The sequence below is a fragment of the Homalodisca vitripennis genome, chromosome 2 (assembly GCF_021130785.1).
Source record: "Homalodisca vitripennis isolate AUS2020 chromosome 2, UT_GWSS_2.1, whole genome shotgun sequence".
In the NCBI taxonomy this organism is placed as follows: domain Eukaryota; kingdom Metazoa; phylum Arthropoda; class Insecta; order Hemiptera; family Cicadellidae; genus Homalodisca; species Homalodisca vitripennis.
In genome coordinates this window covers 7,502,326-7,528,892 of record NC_060208.1, presented here as the reverse complement: position 1 = coordinate 7,528,892, position 26,567 = coordinate 7,502,326, and the positions used below count along the sequence as shown (strand labels likewise).

General features: G+C 32.5%; 1 protein-coding gene across 2 annotated transcripts in view; it reads left to right on the top strand.

Annotated features, from left to right (window-relative positions):
- Nucleotides 1-4,311: 4,311 nt before the first annotated feature.
- Nucleotides 4,312-26,567, top strand: part of LOC124353495 (putative inorganic phosphate cotransporter) — a 45,935-nt gene continuing 23,679 nt past the window's right edge. The window contains exon 1 of one of the 2 annotated variants that reach the window (XM_046803349.1): nt 4,312-4,417. In XM_046803349.1, coding sequence (XP_046659305.1) covers nt 4,378-4,417 — 40 coding nt within the window. In that variant the 5' untranslated portion in view covers nt 4,312-4,377. Of the gene's footprint in view, nt 4,418-25,395; nt 25,493-26,567 lie in introns of those variants that run through there. The other variant, XM_046803351.1, reaches the window with a different exon arrangement.

Below are 26,567 nucleotides of genomic sequence, written 5' to 3'. Positions count from 1 at the left end.
AGCCTTATCTGTCTGTCCTCGTAGGCCACTGGCCTGTGCGAGGATCTTATCAAACAGAATAAGAGGGAGAGTCGATACAGAACAAGGTCAACAGTACTGATAAAAAGTGCTTCAGTTACAGACAGGATATGAACCTGCGCTATCTCTAATTCATATCTAAAGACCATCATACCTCTTAGACCGTTCAGCCATCGCCATCCCCAAATTGTTGGAAAGCTTTAAAATATTGATGGTTACATCTTAACTAAGTAATCTAACTATAGTAGCCTGTATATAATAGTAAATTTTGGATACCAATAGGTGCAGAGTGAGATATTACGAATGTCATCACACACCACTGCTGTACCTTTCAGTAGCTAAAGGATTTTGTAAAATATCTACTTGTAAGAGGAAAACTTCAAATTTTGAGTTGCAGTGGTTTACGTTTGCATATGGAGCCACTGATCGTATTGTATCAACACCTGGTGCAGGTGATGATGTTCACGCCGAGGGAACAAATTATAACTACCACGTATGTTTGGTGTTTGGTACTACGCCAACCCATAACTATCGGCCCTCCTTTTCATTCACAAAATAGTGGACGCGAATCCAATAGCGCATACAGGGTGTGTGTAATACGTTATGGTACTGTATTACTGACCATACAGACCATGTTTAATCACTAGGCTTTAATAGTTTCTTACTCTAATAGTTATTTAGTTGTCACGCTTTAATAGTTTGAAAGCTCTGTTATTGAATAATCTTCAGTCATTACGTAACGAAGGAATCTTTTAAATTTGTGACTGTATCGCTAGGCTGAATATTTGGAAATAAGCAAGCGTCTCACTAGGGTAGGGTGTGGTTACCGCAACCTTACATGTTCATAAAAGAACCTGGTGTGAAAATAGGCAGTCTTCGACTATGAAAGTGTTATAGAAGGTCATTGAAATAATTGCAGTTTTGAAATAAAAACGTCGTACATAACTACGTGTTTTAAAGGAAGTACGAATAAGTTTCCTGAATGACCGGTTAATTATGTTAAACTCGACGTGGCTTAGAGTTAAAACTTGTGGATGAGTGAATAATAATAGTGGATTATTATTGGCGGCTAAAAGATTCACAGACGCAAGTTTTCCACAGACTCTGGACACAGAAAATTCACTACCTTCACATTGCAGGTATCTTTTTCGACAATATATATATTGAAGTGTTTAGTTAAAAAAAATACTTTGCTTTGCTTTCATGCGTAAACTATTCAAACGGCTGTACTGAAATTTTACATTGACATGCTTATTTTCCCTTGTATGAATATAAGCCTATATTTATTTCGGATTTTCTCCGGGCTAATCCCCACTAGTCTTTAAAGAAGCGAAAAATCCCATGATGGTCTGTACAGTTGTGTAATGTAAATTTAAAGAGCCTGACAAATGTAATAATCTGTTCAGTCTGAACATTGGTTTATTACAGCACAACCATATACTTAATTAATTTAACCATATTATAGTTTACATTAATAGTGTGTAAATTCTCGTATTAGTTATCACGTTTTTAGATTTCAGCGATTAGGTAAGTACTAGGTAGATTATCTACCTTATAAAATGTCTTAAAAGATGGTCAGACTTTGATTTCGTAGGATCCTTTCGAATCTGTCGGTATGAACCGACTTCTATGTAAGTTCGCTGGACTGTGCTTTTTAAATAATTTACGAATTTCAGCTCTAAAAGTTCTAAAATATTAAAAATATTTTTCAGTTTATACCGAAAGAAAAACGTTAATAGTGCCATTGTTAATGTACTTTTTACTGTAAGTGTTTACTAAATATTAAGTATCAGATATAGTCAAAGTTACCATATAAATTTTAGTGTAAATTTAAAATCTGTTACAAACCCCATCTAGTTGTCTTATAACAAAATAGGTTTCTCCGATCTGTGATATTTATTTTCTTGATTAAAGAAAAGGAAAAATCAACTATAACATAAAATACTAAGAACGGATTAAATTACAATGGTAATAAATATACACGGCAAGAAGGAAAACTCCACATTGGCGTCGGAAATACAACTCACTCGAACCAGAAGTGCTCATACAGGTGGACAGTCTACGATATTGCGTGCGAAGACGCGGGTAACTACTAGCGTTATATATGAATGTGTGTATGTGTGTGAGTGTGTGTTTTAAGGAGCCAAAAACCCAACAATTGATCATAGTAAATTGGGAAGTCCACGCATTGTTTTGATCCCGCCAGTAGGTTAATGGACTGGATTTGCCCGCCCATAGCAATAACTCGTTATTAACTATAATTTAACCTCTTCTACTTTAAATTCTTGTGCTGATTTCCTTGTTGTATTTGAATTAGCAAATGCTACAGCTGTGTGAGGAAGACAAGACACTTTCCTGGATTACTGCCATTGGAAATTCCTCTAGGCAGCATTGTAGTATTTTTCCTGTACCAATCATTAGTGATCACGCTTCGAAACGAGGATAACGATTACTCTCTGTTCTATAACTTTGTAATATTACTTGAGTTGATCAATTATTTCTGTCAATTCAAAGTCTACAAACATTGGTAAGTAAAGTATTGAATTTATTAGTAAACTTAATTGAACATAAATCAGCTAAATGTAGGGAGTGACCATCTGTTAAAATATTCTTAATATAATGTTTTATCAAGAAACGGTTTAACGCTGTGTCAAAATGCTACCTTGTATTTTCGGCTCGCTAACTTTGCACATTTTTATAGTTTAGTTCAATATAATTAATAAAAAAAAGAAAAATAGTCTAAATTTTCCATTTATGATATACACCTAGTATATTAAAAACTACTATACTATAAACTAACTATATACCTGTTACTATTATAACTATATTATAAGCTAGCAAAAGAGTACTGTTTTGAACAATTCTGAATCAGAGGCACTTCAATTATTGTTTAATAGGGTGGTATTTGTGCATATAGTAAAAAACAAGAATTTATTTTTAAACAACTTATACCATTTAAAATTTATTTTTGAAGGGGAATTGAATGTAATGCCATTCATGGCATTTAAAATTTATATTCAGTTTCACCTTTTTTTAATATATAGACATTATAAAACACATTTAAACTCTCACTTTTATGTTTATTTCTCTCAAAACAATATAAAGTACCTGATGAGAATTTGTGACACATTTTTAAATAACTAGTTTTAATATTATAAATTTAATATTAATATTAGGTAAATATATAATAAAAATAGAATTATCCTTTTATTTTATGTGAAGACCACAAATATTTCCTTTCATGTTTTTTGGTTTTAGTGCGGGACTCTTATCTACCAAATAGTTCACTAATAATGTGTACTACATATACAATATTCAAAGCAAGATTGCTTACACAATCTATCTTGTAATGTATACAATGTCAGATACAATGAAATACAGATAAAATACAATGAATACATTAACAAGTATATTTTATCAAATATTTTTTTAATATTAGCATTAATTGTAAATAAAATGGATGGTAATACCAGAAAATATATCAATGTTTCAAAATTGTATTTTGATGCCTTTCTCAAGGGAATCAATAACGTAGGAAAACATTTGCAACACCGTGTAGTGGCAATGCTGAGATAGCCTGATGTTTAACAGGCTGAGCTTTAGCGAATCTTATCACTCGAGAGGCTGGACAAATTTAATTTTTGTCTGCCTCACTGTCAATCTGTTTGCTCGAATCTCGAAAAGAAAATCACCTGTAGACTTAAAATTTTACATGAATCTTTATTTCTATATTGTCAACACTGATTTTTATTATGGTAAATGCCACTCCATGGTATTTGGCTGAGCGTTAGCGAATATTTTTACACTTGTCCTTTGGGTAACCACGATGGCAACGAGAAAATAGCAGAATAAAAATTTTGTAAACAAATTGAGGAAAATCATAAGAAGTTTTAATATGTAACATTTTTATTCATAGAGTCAATGTTTAAACCCGGTGACCACTGCTATGAAACCTAACTTAAAGAACACAAATATTAATGCTTCGTGTAGCAAGATAACTCCGACAAATATTTTTATCCACAGACTTCTACTTTGCATGAATCTTCAATTTTACATAGAAAAGAATATGTTCTAAGATGGAGTACGCCCAAGCATGAAATTTGGCTGAGCGTAATTTTTGTGTCAATTTCTTTTCCTGGTCGTCTGCCAACACGACATCTCGAGAATTAAATTAAATGCAGATTTGAAATTTTGCTTACAACCAGAGCCTGTTGCACGTGCAGCACCTGTAGCCCTGTTATCAGCAGCGCGGCGGCGAGGAGTGAGCCAGTATATAAGTAGCAGTCGCCCCTCAACACTCCTACACTACGGACTGTACAGTGCTGTGTGATCTGTTGTAGACCGGCTGTCGGTGACAACATGGCGATAGCAGCAGCAGCCATTCCGCCTACATCTCGCGGTGAGTCACTAATCTATTATATTATATTTTAGTTTATTTTATTTTATTTTAAACATATCTACAGCCTTTGGCTTTGAGAAGCACGAGAAAACGATTTTTGACAACGGTTTAAAAATAGCTAATACCTAACCGACCGAAATGATTTCCAGTTATTCTGATAATATTTTTTTAAATAAAATAAAAATAACTAAAACCTCCATAAAAGTAGCTTTGCCATTTTTGTTAACACAATAATGAATCTCTTAAACACTACGTAGTTACTATTAAAACTACACTAAACTGAAAAAAATATTAAGAAGTTGAGAGCTTTTTTATAATAGGTTAAATTATTAAAAAATAAATTAAAACAATTTTGTATTATTTATAAAACCATTTCCTGAACATGTCTGTAAGAACATTAGTGTATGTAATCAAGCAGTGTTAAACGCTCCAAACTATTAAGAAAGAATTAAAATGATGGACAAATGCTATTAAGAAAGTAATCGATCAATGCTATTTCCAACTAAGAGGTTTTTGTGCCTCGCCAATTTAAATGCAAATAGAGTTGTTTTACGTTGAACATTTTAATCAAGAAGTTTAAGTCACTGACAAGCTTCTTTAAATAAACTTGACAATCTTTCGAAAACGATTGTGCCCCTTCTTCAAATTACGTTTTTAAAACTATTGTTGTAACCTATAATAGCTTAGTAACATATAATAAAGTCAAGTCATACGAATTTCCGCTTTTAGCTAAAACCGAACAGTATGCTGGTATTAAATTAGACATAAAAGTATTATATAATATTGATACTAAATCATTTAAACATTTTAATATTCATGAAAATAACTTTTATATTGCCTGCAAAGAAAAATTCCATTTTCAAATAACGTCAAATCTATAAAGGGTTAATTGTACTGTTATTATACTACCGTATCGTAATATGAGATGATAAATTAATAAAAGTTATTTAAAATCTTTATATAGGTTATACAGCTAGTTTTAGTAATTTATTCATTCAAATTTTATACTTATTATGTTACATTTACATCTGGGTCGATAAAGCTTAAACAATTGTAGTTAATTAAACCTGTATGTTAGTGTCGAAATAAATGAATAAAAAAAACTAATAAGCTACCCAATTCAAATTAATTTTAATGAGATGTCACATCACAAAGGCCATTTCTTACATTTGTGCTAAATATTGTAGGAATGTCCAGAAAAACAGTTGTAGCTCGTTTAAAATTATATATCATAAAGTTTGATTACATAATTGAAATTATTGCAATTATACGGTAATACTACTGTACTGAACATTCTGTATGTTCTTAAAATATTCCAAAACCAACAAATGAGTTGATATTCTAAGATGCGATTCAAAAGTAGGTGATATTAAATGAAACATCCCTGACAATATGAGGGTAACTACAACAAACCATGATAAATGATAATTTTTGAGTGAATTCAAACAAGTTCACAGGAATTAGGTAATCGTGTCGGATGAATTTATCATTTGAAAACACTGCAGTATAAGGTTATATTTATGAAATTATCTGTATAAATTGCAGCTTTTATATGATTTGGTTTAGTCATAAATAAATTCATTCCAATATGTTACTCTCACAAATTTGCAAATTCATAACAATTTTTTTGCATTATGAATGACCAAGTGCGTGTGCCTGTGCATCGGAGGAGGCTCAGTGTCGTGAGAAGGGGGCTGGTGTGTCCCCTAGTTCAGGTCCAAGCGTCACCTCAATACATTTTCCTACCACCACCCTTCCAATAGCTTACACTAAAACATTGTTGTTCATACAGCAAAGTCATGACCCTTTTCAAGTTAGCAAATAGTAATTACATTTTATGTGAAATAATTATTATTTGCTGCATATTCCTCTCTCAAAATTGAATTAATTTTGCATACACGCTGTAACGGAATCTCATTAAATCATTGCTGAAAATGACCCATAACCATAATCATACTCATAACATTTACCTAGAATTTCATGAACTGAAAGCTCAGACTATATAAAAATAATAGATATTTCATTATGTATGATATTATATCATTTGAATTTATTTATATTTTCTTACCAACTAACACCAGCAAATACTGTTCATGACATGTTTTTACTGTATATAGAAAAATTTTCGTTGTGGTATTGTTTTGAATAAGGCGAATTTGCGTAAAAAAGTCAAAATAATAATAATTATTATTACTGGAATACTTTTTGTTGGTTTATAATAACTTGTAAAATATTACAAGTGAAACACATTGTTGCATTGGAAATTACGACTTAAAACAGTATCACCTCTTAAAATATTTTACTATTGAGATACAACACAAAATACAATTTTTTTTATTCGTCTATGACATTAATTTCGTTTGCATCAGTTTAAAAGTTGTTTATTGCAAGACATAGTGTTAAAGTTATTTGATTAAAAAAATATCTTTCTAAAAATAAGACTTTCTTCTTATTATTTTTCAGTACATAATCAGTTTTGTAATTTGGCATTTTGTTCTATTTCTCTTACTCGGATTTATACAACAGTCGAAATCTATAATTATGAAACTAAAAATGTTATCGCATAGCTGGGATTGCCTGGTAAATAAAAGGATCTTATAAAAATTGGAAGTGAATTTGGTTTTTTTTGGAACCCAAGTTTAGACAAGTAGATACAAAAATTAAATATTTTTAGCGATTCTTTGTGATTAGCTTTACTTATGTTTTCGTCTTTCATAATTAAAATGATACCGTTACACATTGTATACTTAATTAAATTTAATATTAATAGAATATTTTTCTTGAGAAAAAATAATATATTTTCAGTGATTCATTGTGGCTGGTTTTACTTACGATTTCTTCTTTCGAAACTAAAATGATACCTTTAAACATTGTATACGTGATTGCAATTAGTATTACTGGAATATTTTTCATTTGAATATACCCAAAAACATATTTACAACAGATAAACTAAAAAAATATTTTCATATATTTTCAATGTCTTTTTTTATTATAATATTTAGTTTTCCTCAGTAAAATAATACAAAATAAACATAGTTATGTAATTACTATGTATGGTAGTTTGCTGAGCATCTTAATAATTTATAATTTAATTTCAATTTGAATTTTCTGCCTGTCACTTCACAGGATATCTCGAAATAAACTGACATAGAGAGTTGAAATTTTGCATAAAGCTTCATTTGTGTATAAGCACTATCGAGTTTGATAATTGTGCATATCACCCCATGAGATTTCCGTGAAAATGATTACATTGGCCTTATGGGTAACTGTGATGACACTGGGAAAATCACAGAATAATAATAGATTTGCTGACAAACTGAGTGCAATAATAGGGAATTTTGACATGTGACATATTAACACAGGTAGCCTATTACAGTGATAAATAGACGACGTGTTGTTGCATCTTTGACACGTAATGTGGCGTACTTGTATATTGTAAATATTTTCAAAGAGAATGTCCAGTAAATATGTCTCATTAATTACAAGTTATATAAACACAGTTATTAAAATTCACTTTTAGCCTATTTGTACAAATCTATCTTCTAAATTCAATTCTATTTATAAATATACCTAGCATGCCAATGAATTACAATAAGGGTTTATTGAAAAATGTTGACAAAACATAATTAAAAATCAGAAAGGTTTTGAAGACAAAATTATCATAAATTAAATATGATAAAAACATTAAAGTTTATTTTTGTTATAACAGAGATATCTCTAATAGTATACTAAAATAAAAAAAACCAATGTACGATAATATTTTTTAATTCCATACAAAAATGGTTAATTTAAGATGGGCGATAAAGAACTCCATCCATGCAGGTCCATTTGTACATGTAGTACAACTCGTTACTAAAATCCCAGCCCAAGGTTTTAAGCTCTGACATTGGCTATTCTACATCATGAGCATGTATGATTTCATATATTCAGTTTTCAATTTTACATATGGCAGTTTTCAATTCCAGCAACTACTGTTTTCATACCACAACCAATCACAACGGCTGAGGACTGGAAATTTTGAACAATAAAGTAATTTCAATATTTTATAGCCTAACAGATTTCGTGTAGTTTTGTTTGGTTAAAAACTGAATTTTTGAACTTTAAAATTGGTAGAACCGTAGAGCATTTTCCACCACTTCTAGAACCTCTTCTTTTACTATATTGACATATATTGTGAAATACTTGACTAAACATAACGTAAGGGACGATCCATGAAAATACTCAAGCTATCACTCAATCTTACCAGTGTAGAATAGGTTGAAACAAAAGTGAAATCTAGGCCAATTGGTTTTCAGTTATCCTGCGGATAAACGTAGAGATGGTAGAGAAATCTTACCATTCCTCTGACTGATACATCTTAGCCCACTAAACAGCCCCTTTTGTTGGTTATTGAACCCCTTATTGGCTATTAGTAAACTTCTGCATAGCTGTATTTCAATTTACGTAGAGTACCAAAATTTGAACAGGTCTTGAACTCCTGACTAATTTATTCGTTGTCACCACGTCTAAGAATAAATGTGTTCCTATCCAAATATGACAAACCATAGAGGTAATCATGAAATAAAATATGATCAAGAAAGAAGCATGGGACTAGTTCATTAAAAACTTGTAATGGTGATCAACCAATTACCAAGGGCATTTCAGGTACTAATATTATGCAGATCTTATTTCAGAGTATAACCATACAAGAAATTCTAAGTTTAAGTTCTAATAAAAATATTAATTTAAATAAATGTGCGTGACTTTTGTTTAATCAAGTTTTTGTACTTCAAAAACATAATAAATAATATATAAATTTAGTAATGTATCTACTAATGTTTTGAAGTTTTTTACTAATCAAAGACAAATCTATCACCCGTTAATGGGCCAGATCGTATCGGGCAGACCTAAAGACATTCACCTAATTACATATAATGAGCAGTAATTGAAATTATGTTAGCATTTGAACATTAGCGTCCTCGATTTCTGAAGGGACTTAAAAACGTCATTGAATGACATTGTGTATGTCTATATGTCGGCACGAACTCTAGAACTAACTGATCTATAGACTTGAAATTTTGTAAATTCAATTGTAAATGTTTGTGCTAGGAGTTGATCTAATCATGGAATTTGTCAGAATATTAACGGACGTTTCTCCTCGTGTGTGTCTTATGTTTGTGCTAGGAGTTGATCTAATCATGGAATTTGTCAGAATATTAACGGACGTTTCTCCTCGTGTGTGTCTTATGTTTGTGCTAGGAGTTGATCTAATCATGGAATTTGTCAGAATATTAACGGACGTTTCTCCTCGTGTGTGTCTTATGTTTGTGCTAGGAGTTGATCTAATCATGGAATTTGTCAGAATATTAACGGACGTTTCTCCTCGTGTGTGTCTTATGTTTGTGCTAGGAGTTGATCTAATCATGGAATTTGTCAGAATATTAACGGACGTTTCTCCTCGTGTGTGTCTTATGTTTGTGCTAGGAGTTGATCTAATCATGGAATTTGTCAGAATATTAACGGGACGTTTCTCCTCGTGTGTGTCTTATGTTTGTGCTAGGAGTTGATCTAATCATGGAATTTGTCAGAATATTAACGGACGTTTCTCCTCGTGTGTGTCTTATGTTTGTGCTAGGAGTTGATCTAATCATGGAATTTGTCAGAATATTAACGGACGTTTCTCCTCGTGTGTGTCTTATGTTTGTGCTAGGAGTTGATCTAATCATGGAATTTGTCAGAATATTAACGGACGTTTCTCCTCGTGTGTGTCTTATGTTTGTGCTAGGAGTTGATCTAATCATGGAATTTGTCAGAATATTAACGGACGTTTCTCCTCGTGTGTGTCTTATGTTTGTGCTAGGAGTTGATCTAATCATGGAATTTGTCAGAATATTAACGGACGTTTCTCCTCGTGTGTGTCTTATGTTTGTGCTAGGAGTTGATCTAATCATGGAATTTGTCAGAATATTAACGGACGTTTCTCCTCGTGTGTGTCTTATGTTTGTGCTAGGAGTTGATCTAATCATGGAATTTGTCAGAATATTAACGGACGTTTCTCCTCGTGTGTGTCTTATGTTTGTGCTAGGAGTTGATCTAATCATGGAATTTGTCAGAATATTATCGGACGTTTCTCCTCGTGTGTGTCTTATGTTTGTGCTAGGAGTTGATCTAATCATGGAATTTGTCAGAATATTAACGGACGTTTCTCCTCGTGTGTGTCTTATGTTTGTGCTAGGAGTTGATCTAATCATGGAATTTGTCAGAATATTAACGGACGTTTCTCCTCGTGTGTGTCTTATGTTTGTGCTAGGAGTTGATCTAATCATGGAATTTGTCAGAATATTAACGGACGTTTCTCCTCGTGTGTGTCTTATGTTTGTGCTAGGAGTTGATCTAATCATGGAATTTGTCAGAATATTAACGGACGTTTCTCCTCGTGTGTGTCTTATGTTTGTGCTAGGAGTTGATCTAATCATGGAATTTGTCAGAATATTAACGGACGTTTCTCCTCGTGTGTGTCTTATGTTTGTGCTAGGAGTTGATCTAATCATGGAATTTGTCAGAATATTAACGGACGTTTCTCCTCGTGTGTGTCTTATGTTTGTGCTAGGAGTTGATCTAATCATGGAATTTGTCAGAATATTAACGGACGTTTCTCCTCGTGTGTGTCTTATGTTTGTGCTAGGAGTTGATCTAATCATGGAATTTGTCAGAATATTAACGGACGTTTCTCCTCGTGTGTGTCTTATGTTTGTGCTAGGAGTTGATCTAATCATGGAATTTGTCAGAATATTAACGGACGTTTCTCCTCGTGTGTGTCTTATGTTTGTGCTAGGAGTTGATCTAATCATGGAATTTGTCACAATATTAACGGACGTTTCTCCTCGTGTGTGTCTTATGTTTGTGCTAGGAGTTGATCTAATCATGGAATTTGTCAGAATATTAACGGACGTTTCTCCTCGTGTGTGTCTTATGTTTGTGCTAGGAGTTGATCTAATCATGGAATTTGTCAGAATATTAATGGACGTTTCTCCTCGTGTGTGTCTTATGTTTGTGCTAGGAGTTGATCTAATCATGGAATTTGTCAGAATATTAACGGACGTTTCTCCTCGTGTGTGTCTTATGTGTAACCACGTGTCAGCAAGAAATCGTAGGATAAACACGTTTGTAAACAAAGGGAGTAAAATAGTTATATGACATTATGGCATCTGCCATTGTAATAAATCTACAAGAAATTACAACAAAGATAGAAAATATCCTTTCCTGTGGATTGTCGGTCTGTTCTCAGGAAATCTCACCCAAAACTTACGCGACTTACGTTCTCCTACCATTTTATTATACGTATGGTTTTATTTAATAAAAATATACGATTTAGATATTTTATAAGATAATTATTTTAATTTTATAGTTTCTTAAATCGATTAATGAAGCAAATGGTCATTGGCAACACACGGATTAGTTAGAATTTGTAACTAGAAAACTTTTTTTGTGTCGATTATACACAAAATATATACCGAGTGTCCCACGAAGAGGTTTAAACGTTTTATTCTATATTACTTGCCCATTTATGCACCAAACATTTTAAAACTCTACAAAATTAATAAAGTAGGTTTTAAAAATATTCTGTGAAAATTAAAGCTCCCTAACAATTGTAGAAACAAAATGTTGATATATTGAAAATTTTACCATTTTGCTTCATATAAAACTTCACTTCTTGAATTACCTGATTTGATTACTGTGTTGCAGTTTTAAAGAACAGCTGTTTAATAACGTTCATTGTTGAATATAACTGTTTGATTGAAGAATATTGCTTGTACTATAAAAAACCAAACCTAACCTCCTCTATTACAGGTTTACTGATGTTCAAGTTCGAGAATGGCCTTTAATGTTGAACAAAAAGTAAAGTGTTGTGCTTTTGGCAACATTAAATACGCAAGTTGACAATTTCAGGTTGCCTTCCCAGAAGTTGAACCACCTAGCAATCCAACTATAAGTGGAAAAATCTGTTGTTAGAAACTGAAAGTGTCTTGAAAATAATCCGGATACCGCAGAATTTCTTTGTAAGAGCTTACGATTCATTTGTTAGGCGCTGTTATCAGGATGTTACACATTAGTTCGATTAGCTGTGGACAGTAATTGTAGGTTTTGTAATAGGCTATGATAATAGACTAATTTCCTGATTTATTGGCTTTATTTCTCTAGAATATGACAATAAATCATTTTACAAAACCAAAAATACTCTTTTTTTATTTTTTTAAAGTATACTTTCAAAATGCCACCACTATATTTCAACAATTGCTAGAGAGCTGAAATTTCCACAGAATATTTTCAATACCTATTTAATGAATGTTGTTGAGTTTGAAAATGTTCGGTGCATAAATGGGCAATTAATATAAAATCCAATGTTAAAACTCTTCGTGGGACACCAGGTATATTGTAATTGTATGGCATCAAAAATATTAGTATAATCAATTTTGCTGCAAGCAGCGATACATTAATAATTATTATAATTACCTAATGCTAACCATATTTTCAAAAGAAGGAAATACACTCATCGAAAGTACTTAGTGCAGTGTTTCTACGTGAACAATACAATACTCCCTGTATATTTTATAGAAGACTCCAGCTCTTTCGGCGATTCCCCGTTAAAGTAAACGGTTTGCGGAACGAAGCCATTAACCGGGCGGGAAAAGCCAAACAGAAGCCGCTCTCAAACGGACGCCGGGCTTCTGCAAAGCCCCTCGTAAACAAGCCGGCGAAAATAAAATCGTAAACAAAATTCCAACATTGATTGATGTGCGATTGGCCAAATATAAACCTCGCTCTCTAAGTTGTGGAGGCGCGAGGAGAGGCGAAAGGTGTGTTGGGATAGGCTCCAGCTCGCGGACCAGTACCTCAGAGTCGGACAGTACCAGCTGAACTGTCACCAGTTAGTTCACATGTGACGTCATCACCGCCATCACTCTTCCGGCGGAACGTGGAGTTCCTATTTCTATTAGTAGTGTAGCCTTCAAGTGTGTAATACAACTAAAAAGTAATAAACAACATATAACACTTTTAAAATTCGGGAATTCATCTTCAGATACTAACTAAATTAGGGGAAAAAACTGAACTATATTAACGTACGTTATAGCTACTTTGCTGGATAACATTTTTACTTAATTTATATAGTTTAAAACTCTATCAAATAGTAATAATTTTGTTAAAATATCTTTGTTATTTAATGGTGTACATTCGTGTCAACAATTTATAACGTTGAATTCCAGCTTATTATTTTTTTCTTTTTTATCTATGAATACAAATGATGCACGCTGAAACCCTTGTATGCAGTTTGTTTACAAATTTATTTACCCTGCTATTTCCTCGTTGTGATCTAGGTTACCTATTAGAGCAATGCAAATAGTCGCTAACGCTCAGCGACATCCAATGGAGTGAAGTGCAACATAATCGAGCTCAGGGTTTCTCATATAAAAATAAAGGTCCATGCAAAATTTTAAGTCTTATAGGTTTGTACGTTTTTGAGATATATTTTTCAGCCTTTCAAGTGACAGGCTTCGCTAACGCTCAGTCAATTACAGAAACTGCTGTGTTATCTCTGTAAAACTAACTCCTGATTTGTAGAACACATATAAAAATAAAATATTTGTTATTGTTACTATATTTTGCTGTCCAAATTTAGTGTCTTATTAATAAAGACTCCATTGCCCTCTATATTCACCTTAATGTATTGCTTGATCGTACACTACATACAAGAGAGTTCAGTGTGACGCTGCTGTTGACGCTACTGGGACGTGGTTATACACCTGAAGGGAATTGGCATTGTGTATATCTCCATCTCATATACAAGACAATAATAATAGGATCTCTACTTATTCTTAATGCGCTTAAGCACTGTGTCACAGCTGCGCCTCTGAAATAATTAACAAGTTGAATTATTAAAAGCGCTAAAGGTTTTACACGATAATGTTCTTTAAACTGCCAATATATTACTAAGCAAACGAAAATGCACAATATATTAATGCTATTGTATTTTGTTAAGTTACAAAAACGTTCTTGCCAGTAAGTGTACTTTATATAAAGACACCAAACGTGATGCTCTGGCACTCTCAGATCCGGTTGTGCGACCCGGAAGTGGTGTCAATTTCAGCTCATATTACTCTACAAATAAAAATAAGGTCGTTAAAATTCATGAGGTTTGACATTGTTCTTATAGGGCTAAAGCCATGATGGCCGCTAGTAGTCTAAAGCCGGCTCTTATACTTGTTTTGGAGCCTTCCAAATCTCAAGGAGAGGCCTAGCCCTGTTTAAGCCTTATTCCCTCGCGCCCAATATTCAAAAATCCAGTCGATAGTACAATGAGATATCTGTAATTCATTGAATGAGATGAATTTTTACCATGAAAGTGAATACTAAACATACAATTCGACGTATTCTATCGCATTTGTGATGTTGTCATACCAATAAAGTTGCTATATTATAATTTTAAAATTGTAAATACAAATTGTCTTTTAAGATTGTATTCTTGTATGACAATAATAAAATATAAACAAAAATTATTAGGGAATTTTATTTTTTCATTTCTTTAATTTATTAATTGTCTTTAAGATCTAAGCTCGCTTTAAATACCACTATTTATATTATGTTGATAATGTTAACTCACAATTCTGGAACCTCGTTACTTATAAATTGTCGTCTTTCCAGTTTTCTTTTGGGTCTTTGGAGTGGTTTGAATTAAAGTCTATTGCAATTTAAAAACTCATAAGAAATCCTTACAACAACCATAGACCCTGAAAGTATACTTTGCTTGGAGTTTTCTGTAACACTGTCCTGAAATGTCCTGAAAAATCCTGTTTCCTTCCCGATAGTATCCTTGTAATTTTTATTTGCTTGCGTTAAAGTGATTTGTGGAACATTCAAACAAATTACAAAAATCAATGATCTTAATTGAAATATTCCCCTTTCTTGTGGCCATACAAGTGAACAAATAATCCTTTTTTGCAATATTTATGTTGCACTAGGTACACCTTGATGTTTAAAACGTTTAATTCTTACAGTTGGGCATGACTTGTTTATATATTTATTATTCATTGATTTCAGTTAAAATTAGTTCCAAAAAAATTATTTCCACGACTGGAACTCGAACGTCGGTCTTCAATTACCAGGGAAACATGCTAATACTATACTTCATAAATCTCAGTGTATTATTGTTGTATATCACTGTCTGTAATTATGTTAAATTAACACGCAAACTAGTCATTTACCTGAGGGTTAGAACCATTTCTTTGAGACGTACGTATATATTTTCTTTATTGAAGCAACAAGGCAAACCAAAATTGTACCGGGAACATAAAAATATTTACTTTCAATATTGTAGGAGATTTTTTTGAAAAGGTGAATTGTTCAAATGTATCGTTTGTATATACAGAGTGATTGAAATGTAAATTGCTCCCCCTCTGAACTTTTTTGTTATTTTAGATATATAAAATCTTTTTGCGGCAATCTTACTAGCTACAAAGAGCTACACTAGCCCTTGCAGACAGAGCTTTTGTATTTGTAACTTTTACAAAATACACGTAGTTTCGTATAAATTTTCTTGCTCCTTAGAAATCGTCTTTCAAAAACACGAAGTTGGGACAGGAAACCGATCAGTGCATTAATTGTTGAAATGAATAATGGAAGGATCTAAATTTGAATATTAAAACTAATTGGATTGACATCACCTTATAGAAAATAGAGTTGGACTCCCCGAGCAAATTAAAAGTCCCGGTGAATAAGTTTGCAGGAATGCCGAGGTGGAAGAATAATAAAACTTCGAAATGGGATTCGATTGTTAGGCAAATGACTGTAGTCATAATACTTTAGCAAGAACACCGCGAAGGTAAGACAGAGGGTTATTGGGCCGTGCCGATCACTGCACGCTTTACAAGGGCAAGGTCGTGTGAAGGTCAATGGCAGTCCAAGGTCAGTACTTGCGTGTCGGAGGCTCGCCAGTCAGCAGATAACGTGGGCTGAGCTGGCTACGTCACGCGTAGTGTAACTTGTTGGATACATGGACATGAGTCTATCATTGTTGGTTTCAAAACAGATACTGAAGATTTAAAGAATTACTTATTTATTAATAGCAGGACTTCTTTTAAGTTTTCATACCTTAAACTTCAATAATTTCTCCTTAATTATGTCGTTGTCTGTCTGTCTGTCTGTCTGTCAGTCCGTATATCTGTGCGATGACTCTTGATAGAAAGGTCGTAAAGGCATGAATCTTGGTCCAATGAAGAGTTTTATTGATTATTATTATCATATATTCGAGGATTACTATATGTTATCTATAGTAATAATATATTTACAAAAATCTTATAGGCAACCTTTAATCACAACGAGAAAAGCAGAATAAACAAATTAGTAAACAAATAGAGTATATTTTAAGGTTAATCGATATTACATTTTATTAACACTTGATTAATTTATTTAGTTGAATTGGTTGGTTTTACAGGGTGGAATGTTTTAGTCGGTCCTTGCACGTCGCGTTATTACGTTCTGTGCGCTCTTTGGTACCAGTTGTCTTTGTTTATTTTTATTGAATATCAGTTCATTTTAGATAAGGTTTTTGTACATTAATTAATAAAACAAACGGATGTGTATCACGAACAAATATTTAAAACTGAAGTCAATCAAATTCAACCAAAATTTTGTTTTTGAAACATTCATGACTTTTAATGAAATTGAATCTAGTTTTTAGTTTATTTATACGTACACACTTGACTAGATATAAAATATGCTTTTGGATAATGAAACCCAACTTTTCTGTATTGATACAATATTAATGATAGCCATTACAAATTTTTCACGGTGGATATATATATATATATATATATATATATATATATATATATATATACATTCAATATATGGAACAAATTTATGTTGTGTTGATTTAAAGTAACTTTAAACACAAATATTCCAAAACCATGGTAATGAGGAGAAAAAAATTTAGACTAATGGGAACTTTACTATTGAAAACAATTGTAATTGGTAGTTAAATAAAATAAGACAGCCAAAAGGTATCAGTATAGATACTACAAATTGCCTTATTAGAAGATAGTATTGTTTTTCAAAACAGCATGCTCAAATATCAGTTATTAGTTTTGACAAGTTATCAGTAAAGTTAATACCTTAATTATCGAGCAAATCTCACTTTAATAGCAAGGTTTCAACTACTAAGGCCTACATCAAGGCCAGTCTTCTGAGCTGTTTTGGCTCTGATCCAGGGGTAATACATACATTTCAAGGTCTCAACCATGACACATACTTATAGTAATAACAATTTTATATTTATGCATAATGTTGGTTTTATAGCGGAAGTTTTATTGTTTTGTAATAAAATCAAGCTTCTACACATAAATAGTGTTAATAGTTCACCTTGTAAATATTCTATACGTAGATAAATAAAGGTAAGTTGAAATGATTACATTATTCAATCAATATACTTTTTAATTGGCTGAACGTTAGCGAGTGGCTGGTAAGTTTAATTGCAAGTTTAATTTTTAAAATATGATAATGTGTTAGAAAACGTTATATAAATACACGTTACGTTACAGTCGGCAGAAAATTAGTTGTAATGTATCACTGTTATTAGACCAGTATCTTCCTGCCAACGCTTTTCTTTCTTTCTGGATAATCGACATTTCGTTCCATCACCTTTCACATTAGGTGAAGTCCAACTGATGATCAATCTTCAATACTTATCTCTAACTCTAAAATAACCTTAAATCTAAGGCTCTAATCATTCTAACTAGATAGGGTCGACTTCTCTGGTAGTGTTGATGCTGACTATGATTAGCAATCGGAAATCTGTCAAATGTCAGATAAAAAAAAGAAGGATATACAAGCGAAGGAAGTCATGGCGCGGTTGTACTAAACCTCATGACTTCAAAATCTCTTGAAATCCTAGAACTATATTTCAAGGCTACATACATATATTTCAAATGGATCTGTATAGTTTTACCTTAAATTCGTTTAGTGTAACCATTAAAATGCCATTGGGGTCAAAAGAACCTCACTAAAGACGATTCAAATTCAATTCAAATTCAAAATTTCTTTATTCAGACATGTAACAGATTACAAGAATAGCGTCACAATAAATCTCAATATAAATTTATAATTTATATATTAAAACATAAAAAATCATTTTGACACTCACTGAAAAAGTAAGATTTGGCTATGTAGCCTTCTTCAGAGTAAGTTAAAACAATTTTTAAATCAAGGCAGTTATTAGTTATAGTAATTATTAGGTAATTTAAGGGGATTTTATACATTTCTAAACATACCCAACAATACTTAAAAGTTACTTACATATTGAAACAAAAAAAGTCTTCAAAAGAATACGAGGATAATGTTAATAAATAATCTTTAAGTAGTTTTTTGAATTTTTCATAATTGTGCTCATTTTGAATATTGAGAGGAAGGTTAAACAAAAATTTTGTGCCGATGAAACCAATTTTCTTTTCATAAAACTTCAGCCTATGTTGTTCCACATATCTGCTACGTCTTAAATTATGATCATGATGGTTTAAAATACTAATTAAGTTGTTGTATTTTTTTACGTATAAAACAGTTTCATAAATGTATAGATCATATACAGTCAACATTTGAAGTTGAGAAAGTATGGTTTCACTATATCTCTTTGTTTTAGGTTAAAAATTATTCTTAGAGATTTTTTTTGTTGTAATAAGATTCTGTCCAGATTACTTTTAGTTGTGGCTCCGTATATGCCTATATTGTAAGACATATGGGAATTTATCATAGCAAAGTAGATGGCTTTCAAAGTCTCAATGCTACACACCCTTGACATTTGGCGTAAAGCAAATAGACCGGAGGACATTTTTTTACCACATAATCAACATGTTTCTCCCAACCTAAGTTCCGATCTAATATTATTCCAAGAAACTTTGTATTGTCTACTTGATTCAATTATGAATTTTCTAAATATATGTTAGGCTCAAATTGTAATCTTGATTGTTTGGTACTGAACGATACAAAATTTGATTTATTTGGGTTTAGCAAGAGATTTTTGGAACTCAGGAAATCTTTAACAGTTAAAAGGTTTAAAAAAGATAAAAGCTCAATGTCTTCCTGTTTATTACCTGAAACCTTGCATCATCAGCATAAAGGCATATTGAGCCTCCACCTGGAATCGTCCCAGGGAGCTCCTTTAAATAACAGAGAAATAAAAGAGGGCCCAGGATAGAACCTTGAGGAACGCCATGTTTTACTATTTGAAATTTTGAAAAATAGTTTCTAATGTAATTATATTGACTTCCAGCATAGTTTAAAATGTGTTGAATTTGAGTACACTGCTGTCTATTCTTCAAATATGACCTAAACCAATTGTATTCCTTGCCTTTTATATTAAAATCACTAAGGACATTAAGCAACCCATCATGTGACACACTGTCGAATGCTTTGCTAAGATCAAGAAAAATTCCAATAACTTTATCATTTCTGTCAATTGAGTCTATAATCGATTCAATAAATTTAACACTTGCTGTAGCTGTGGATCTGCCTGGTCGAAAACCATGTTGCTCGTTATCAAGTAACTGATTTAGTTCCAAATTTTTCAAAAGCTGGTTATAAACTACTTTTTCATAAACCTTTGAGAATACGGGTAACAATGATATAGGTCTGAAACTTGATGGGTCATTTGTGTTTCCTTTTTTATGAAGAGGTATTACCTTAGCAATTTTTAATTGACATGGGAAAAAACCAGAAATTAATGATGAATTAATAATGTGCGTGAGTGACCTGGAGATGAGCGGGAACGATTGTTTTACCAAAGCCATTGGAATATCATCAATACCAGTCGAAAATTTATTTTTAAAAGCCATAACAATTTTTTTACTGCATCTTCATTAACAGATTCAAAAGTGAATCTTCTTGAATTTTGTGTTTTAAAGGACAACTCACTAACAATTTTAGGTTGGATGTTCGGAATTACTAAATTATCTACAGCATTTACAAAAAAAATCATTAAAAATATTGCTGACAAGGTTTGGCTCTGATACAGTTTTGCCCTCTACAACAATATGTATATTTTCATTTGTTTTAGTAGTTTTGTCAACTTCAGATTTTATAATTTGCCATGTAGATTTTGATTTATTTGTAGAATTCATTATTTTATTATCCAAAAACTGTTTTTTTTATTATTAATTTGTAATTTAACTTCCCTTTTTAACTGTTTAATTTGTTTTAAAATCTCGGTTTTCAGCAATCTATACTCTTTTTCAAGTTTCACAATTTCATCATTTTAAATTTTAACATCATTTGAAATCCATTTAACATTGTTATTTTCTTCTATTGTTAGTAGTTTGGGAAAGCTAGTTTCAAAGGCATAAGCAAATTTACAATAAAAAACATTGTATTTAGTTTCAACAGCAGCTTGATAAACATCTAACCAATTTTCGTGTGCCAGAAGTTTAAAAAATAAATCTGTGTTAGCCTTCGTAAATTACCTACAGTATTTTTTAGTTTTATGACCAAATTCATTTTCCAAACCATAAATTTCCAACAACTGTCCATCATGGTCTGAAAAGAAGTGTTGCACCACGATACTATATAAAAGACCATATCAGAGAAAAAATGTAGTATTCTGTTGTCATAACGAATTTTTAGTAAGAAAATAAATATATATTTGATACAATTATTACATCCTTGCTGATCGGTGTAATTTTTCCAGCTAAAGTGGCATATTCTTGAAATATTGTTTACATTAGTTTTACCGCATAACCGCATATAACTGCTATCAAGTCATTTTCAAACAAAATGCGAAGTGGTTCATAGAGATCTAGTAGTTATATATCTGACATAATAGCTATTATCATTCAACATAAAAGAATTATGAACACGTCAAGAGCAAAGAGGAAAGATGAATGAAGAAGTTTTTTTCTACCTGGGAGCCGTTTTCAATGACGAGGGAGCCACTCTCATTGGTGTTCTGGACTGGGGCCGAATCATTAACAACAAGATTACTTGGAGACCCTCCAAAAACTGTCAGATACACGTACAGACAGATACACGTACACTCTTGCACGTGTTTGAGTAACAATCCACTAAACGGATCATTCACAGCGTCCACTCCTACCAACCAAGCAGGCCAATCTGACCTCTTACGACTCCTACATGAACGGACCAATTTGATTATGGGCTACAATTTAATGAACAGGTGTGATGATGCACGTCCAACCTTTCCAAGTAGGGTTAATGTCTTGATCGATGGAGTGAGAGCTGAAACGTGCCACTTGTTTGGAAATTATAAATAAATAAAACTAAAAGAAGATTCATACTAAGTATGTACCTTGCGAAACGCCTTTTGCACAACCAGGCGGATTTAAATAAACTCTGGAAAAATGATGTTTAAAAATATTTTACCGTTGATATATTTTTCTTCTTAAGAGTACTTGTTCCCAAAGTTACATTGAAGTATAATATTAATAATAAAAATGTAATAATAGGTACAATACTGAGAAATTACATTCCTAAAGCGTTCTTAAGTACTAAATTCTTACTGGTAGACATTGGGGTTGTTGTTTTAAAAGTTCCAATTCTTGTGTTTGAAAAGAGGTCTGTAGTATCTAGCGTCAGAAGGCTTAAAATTCAGTAGTTTTATCCTTATTCATCCCTCAGAATGCCTGTAGACTTGTCTGCATTAGACTCATGATATTGACATCACATTAGTTCTCTAATATAGCTCATAAAATACTAGAAAATCTATTCATTACAGCCTTCATTGAAATGATTTAAAACTGCAACAGATTGTGAGGTAACTGAAAAATACTTGAATGAATTGCAAAACCTGTTCGTGCAAAATCACTACCATTGTTTTGAAATATAAAACACCATAGAGCGGAAGTTTTAGTTGAATATGGGGGCCAAACAAACATCAACTTCCGCTTAACAAGCTGGGACTTGAATTGTTTACATATACGTTCGTAACACCTTTGTGTTGGCGTGAATGTAACTCTGTGTGAATAAAAGTGCAAGCCGGCCAGCGCGATTGAAGAGGCTTCAATGGGTCTTTGTGGGGGAAATTGGATTTTGAGCAAATTTATTGCTATGGCCTTGGCGACTGTGGTGACAATGGTCCGACAACAATTATTGTTACTCGTCAGCCAACAATGCGCGCAACAATGAGCGCAACAATGGGGTGTTTTGATTGTTAACCGGAGCGAATTATACACCTTTCAGTCTCAGTAATTTACACAACTTCTTGAGTCTGCATCCGGAGTACGTGAAGGTCTGAGTGGAAACAATTTCCATTTCCGACTTCCGCGTGTTATGATTTTGCGAGTTTATTAAAGCTGCGTTTAAAAAAACAACACTCAGGTTTGGATATAATCGTACTTTAACCTAAAATCAGTTATTCACTAAATTATATTTTATCATATCGTCAACTAAACCAATAAAATATTGTTTTGTTAATTAGTGTGGTAGAGGTATCATAAAACCGTTTTCTTTACACATAATTTAATGTAATTTAATAATACCATGTATATAGTTATATTTCATACTCATAAATTTACACATGCGCTATCAAACCTCACTTATTTAATTTAGAAGATAAACAATAAAAATTCCCTTTCCTTTGCTTGCATTCTCCCTAATTTTGTCCTCCACAACGATCCTTTCTATGCATTCCTCAACTCTCTCCTCACTTTCACATTGCATTCAAATCATTATTTCTTTCCCTAATCATTGCAATAACGACAGTTCTGCCAACGTTGCGGAACGATATAATTGCACAGTAAGATTACTAACGAGATGTTGCCGAGATGGGGAGGAGTTGGGGAGACTGCAGGGGTGATAGGGCTAATGGATACATCCGCGTAACTTTCACTTCCTTAACTAAGTGGCAACATCTCCATTAGAGAAATGGCCGTTATTTAATTCAACCGTTGTTTTAAACAACCAGTTATTCATTACTGATTATGTGTGAAATTCTTTCCTCACTCTGGAACTCTGGAAACCAAGAACGTATATAGAGTCTGGAGGTTGACAACAAATTTGAGTTGTAAGTACCTAACAAGCATTGTTTTAATCGATACAAGACATTCTTTTAAGAGAAACATTTATCGCCAGCTAACCTAGTTTTTGAGGACTTTAGAAAAGTAAAAGATAGAACAGGTTTAAAATACCAAATGATGATTTTGATTGTAATTTTTATTAGTACTTAGCATTACGCCCAAATAATAACATAGTTAAATCAGCCTTAATCAGAACCGGTATTATATTATGTAATAACAATTATAATATAATGCAAAAAAGCTGCCGGATAATTAACTAATACTAACAAAATTCCTAAACGCCAAGATATAGTTGAAGGACAAGAGCTAAGTTTGGAAAACAATTACTTTTAATAGTAGGTTTGCATAAACCTTCTAGCTATTTGCATAAACCTAATTGCATATTTTCGTTTAGAAAGATATATAGACAAATTAGAGATGTATTAAATATTCTTTTTTTTTATTTTTCAAATTGGATCCGTATACCGCCAGAACATGTCTTCACCCTCTTATTAGTCCTTAAAAAGATGATATACGAATCTAACTTGATTTTCTCTACGTTCCTAGCGAAGATTACGAAGATGTTCATCACCTCAACATTCCTAACTAAGAAGATACACGAACTATGGATTCATCGTCTCAAAAGTCCCAAGAATATATAAGAAGTATGGATTCATCGTCTCAAAAGTCCCAAGAATATATAAGAAGTATGGATTCATCGTCTCAAAAGTCCCAAGAATATATAAGAAGTATGGATTCATCGTCTCAAAAGTCCCAAGAATATATAAGAAAGTATGGATTCACCGTCTCAAAAGTCCCAAGAATATATAAGAAGTATGGATTCATCGCCTCAAAAGTCCTAACTAAGAATGATATACAAACTATGGATTCACCGTCTCAAAAGTCCCAAGAATATATAAGAAGTATGGATTCACCGTCTCAAAAGTCCTAACTAACAGGATATACAAACTATGGATTTACCCTCTCAAAAGTCCTTAAGAAGATATACGAACTATGGATTCACCATCTCAAAATCCTAACTAAAAATATATACGAATCTGACTTCGTCTTCTCTACAACCCTAACGAAGGTGATTTATAGACATGACTTCATCCTCTCAACAGTCTAACTAAGAAGATATATGAATCCGACTTCATCTCTTTACAATCCTAAAATATGTACGAATCTGGTTTTAGCGAACATAACGAAGAAGGTATATGAATCATTACTTTCTCAGATACTAAATCAATACTTTGTTAGCAAACATATTTATATATTTATAAGTTTACTAAATAATTGGCTAGTTCAAATTTCAAGGGAGCAATAACTTATTTAGAGGACAGTTACATATGCATATGCATCATAAATACGATATAAGTTAGCCAAGTAAAAATTTAATTTGACTGCTTCTAACGAAGTGGTCAGTTAATCTTTAAGAAGATTTCGAACTATAAAAATGTTGGTGTCCAACTTTCACAATTTCCTTTTCTGGAATGCTCTTGATACCAATGTACCATGATAAAGACATCCTTTAAATACCCTTTCTGTAAACCATTATTTAAACCTAACCTCTAATGAACGAAGCATTATTGCTCTACTTGTTTTAGTGTGAAAGGCAAAATGTAAATGAAGACCTTGAAAATATTAAGTTTCATATTTAAAAGTTAAAAGATTTTAAAATATGAGAGGATAAAATTAAAATTGAAGGCCAACGACATTAAGGACACAATGATGCGGAAGGAGATGGCACAGATGAGCCAGCGCCAAATTGCATGTCGGAATGCGTGCCGCGGATCGTGATGCAAGAGCCACAAAAGCCGGTGTTTACATCCGCACTTCCTGCAATCACCGCAAGCCTAAGGCAAGGTCCCGCACATTACACTGGTTCTCGCGTACCAACCTCCAAGCCAAGGCTCCAGACACCACAGCCGTCAGTGTGCCATGGACCAGGAGCTGACCAGGTACTTCCCGGGAGTCGTGGATCCGGAGGAGGATGACTTCCAGTCCTACTTGTTCTTCACGGCACCCGGCAGTAAACACAGAGGTAGGCTGCGACTTGTCACTTATCGTCTTCAGGAGAATCATTAAAACTTCGTGAAGTAGATGTCCCATGTTACAGAGTATTTTAAACATAAAGTGTAAACGGTGGAAGAAGCGATAAATATCTTTAATTAATTTTGTGAATTTTTCACGTTATTAAATGATCTACAATTGTTTTAACTCCACAAAAAAGACTTCAACAAAATAATAATTAGTTATATATGAGCAGTACGGAAGGATGAGTTAATTTTGTTATGTCTTTACACTTTGTGTATAAATAAACAGTTTTAACTGTAATAAACCGAACAGAAAACAATCGGTTTGTACTACGCGATCTCAAACAGCAACAATACACTATAAAGTGAGTTGAACTGTAATTTCTGTGACCGTTACTATTACTCATAAATAAAACAAGAGAGTAAAGTTTACATTTTAATCTTCAACAATGTGAAAATTACAACAGTGTGAACCATTATTACGTTTCAGCATCACATCAAATTTCTAAGACTGCAGACATTTCTGTAAATGACACAAACATCGTCAGTTTCTCACGCTCCAGACAAACTGAATGTGAGTTCTGTAGAATGTAGAGGTTATTTGTGAAGTCATGGAGCATTTATGCTTAGCGTCATAACGAAATTTACTTTTATATTCCTAAATTTTGAACGTATAAAAACAATATTTATACTAAAAATCATATATAAATGGTGAATTTTAAATATGCTATTTTGATTTATACCTTCTCAGTAACAAATAATGATTTTTAATAATATAAATTCATTAAATTAGGAATTATTTTATTGAAAACAAAATGAAAATTTAATTTTTAACTTTAGAATTTTGGAAACAACACAGACAACATTATGGAGTATTTTTAGCCGTATATATGGCGTCCACATTGACGTGGACATTGCAATGAACGTAAATGAATGCTGCACATAGGCTCATTTAAGAGTACACGTCATTTAGCACATAACTCGGTAATGTAATAAACTTTCACTATGTTTTATATCAAATCGTTATAAAACATTAAATAGGTGTGGTGTTTCAAGACTATTAAACTATGTGTTGGTTATCTG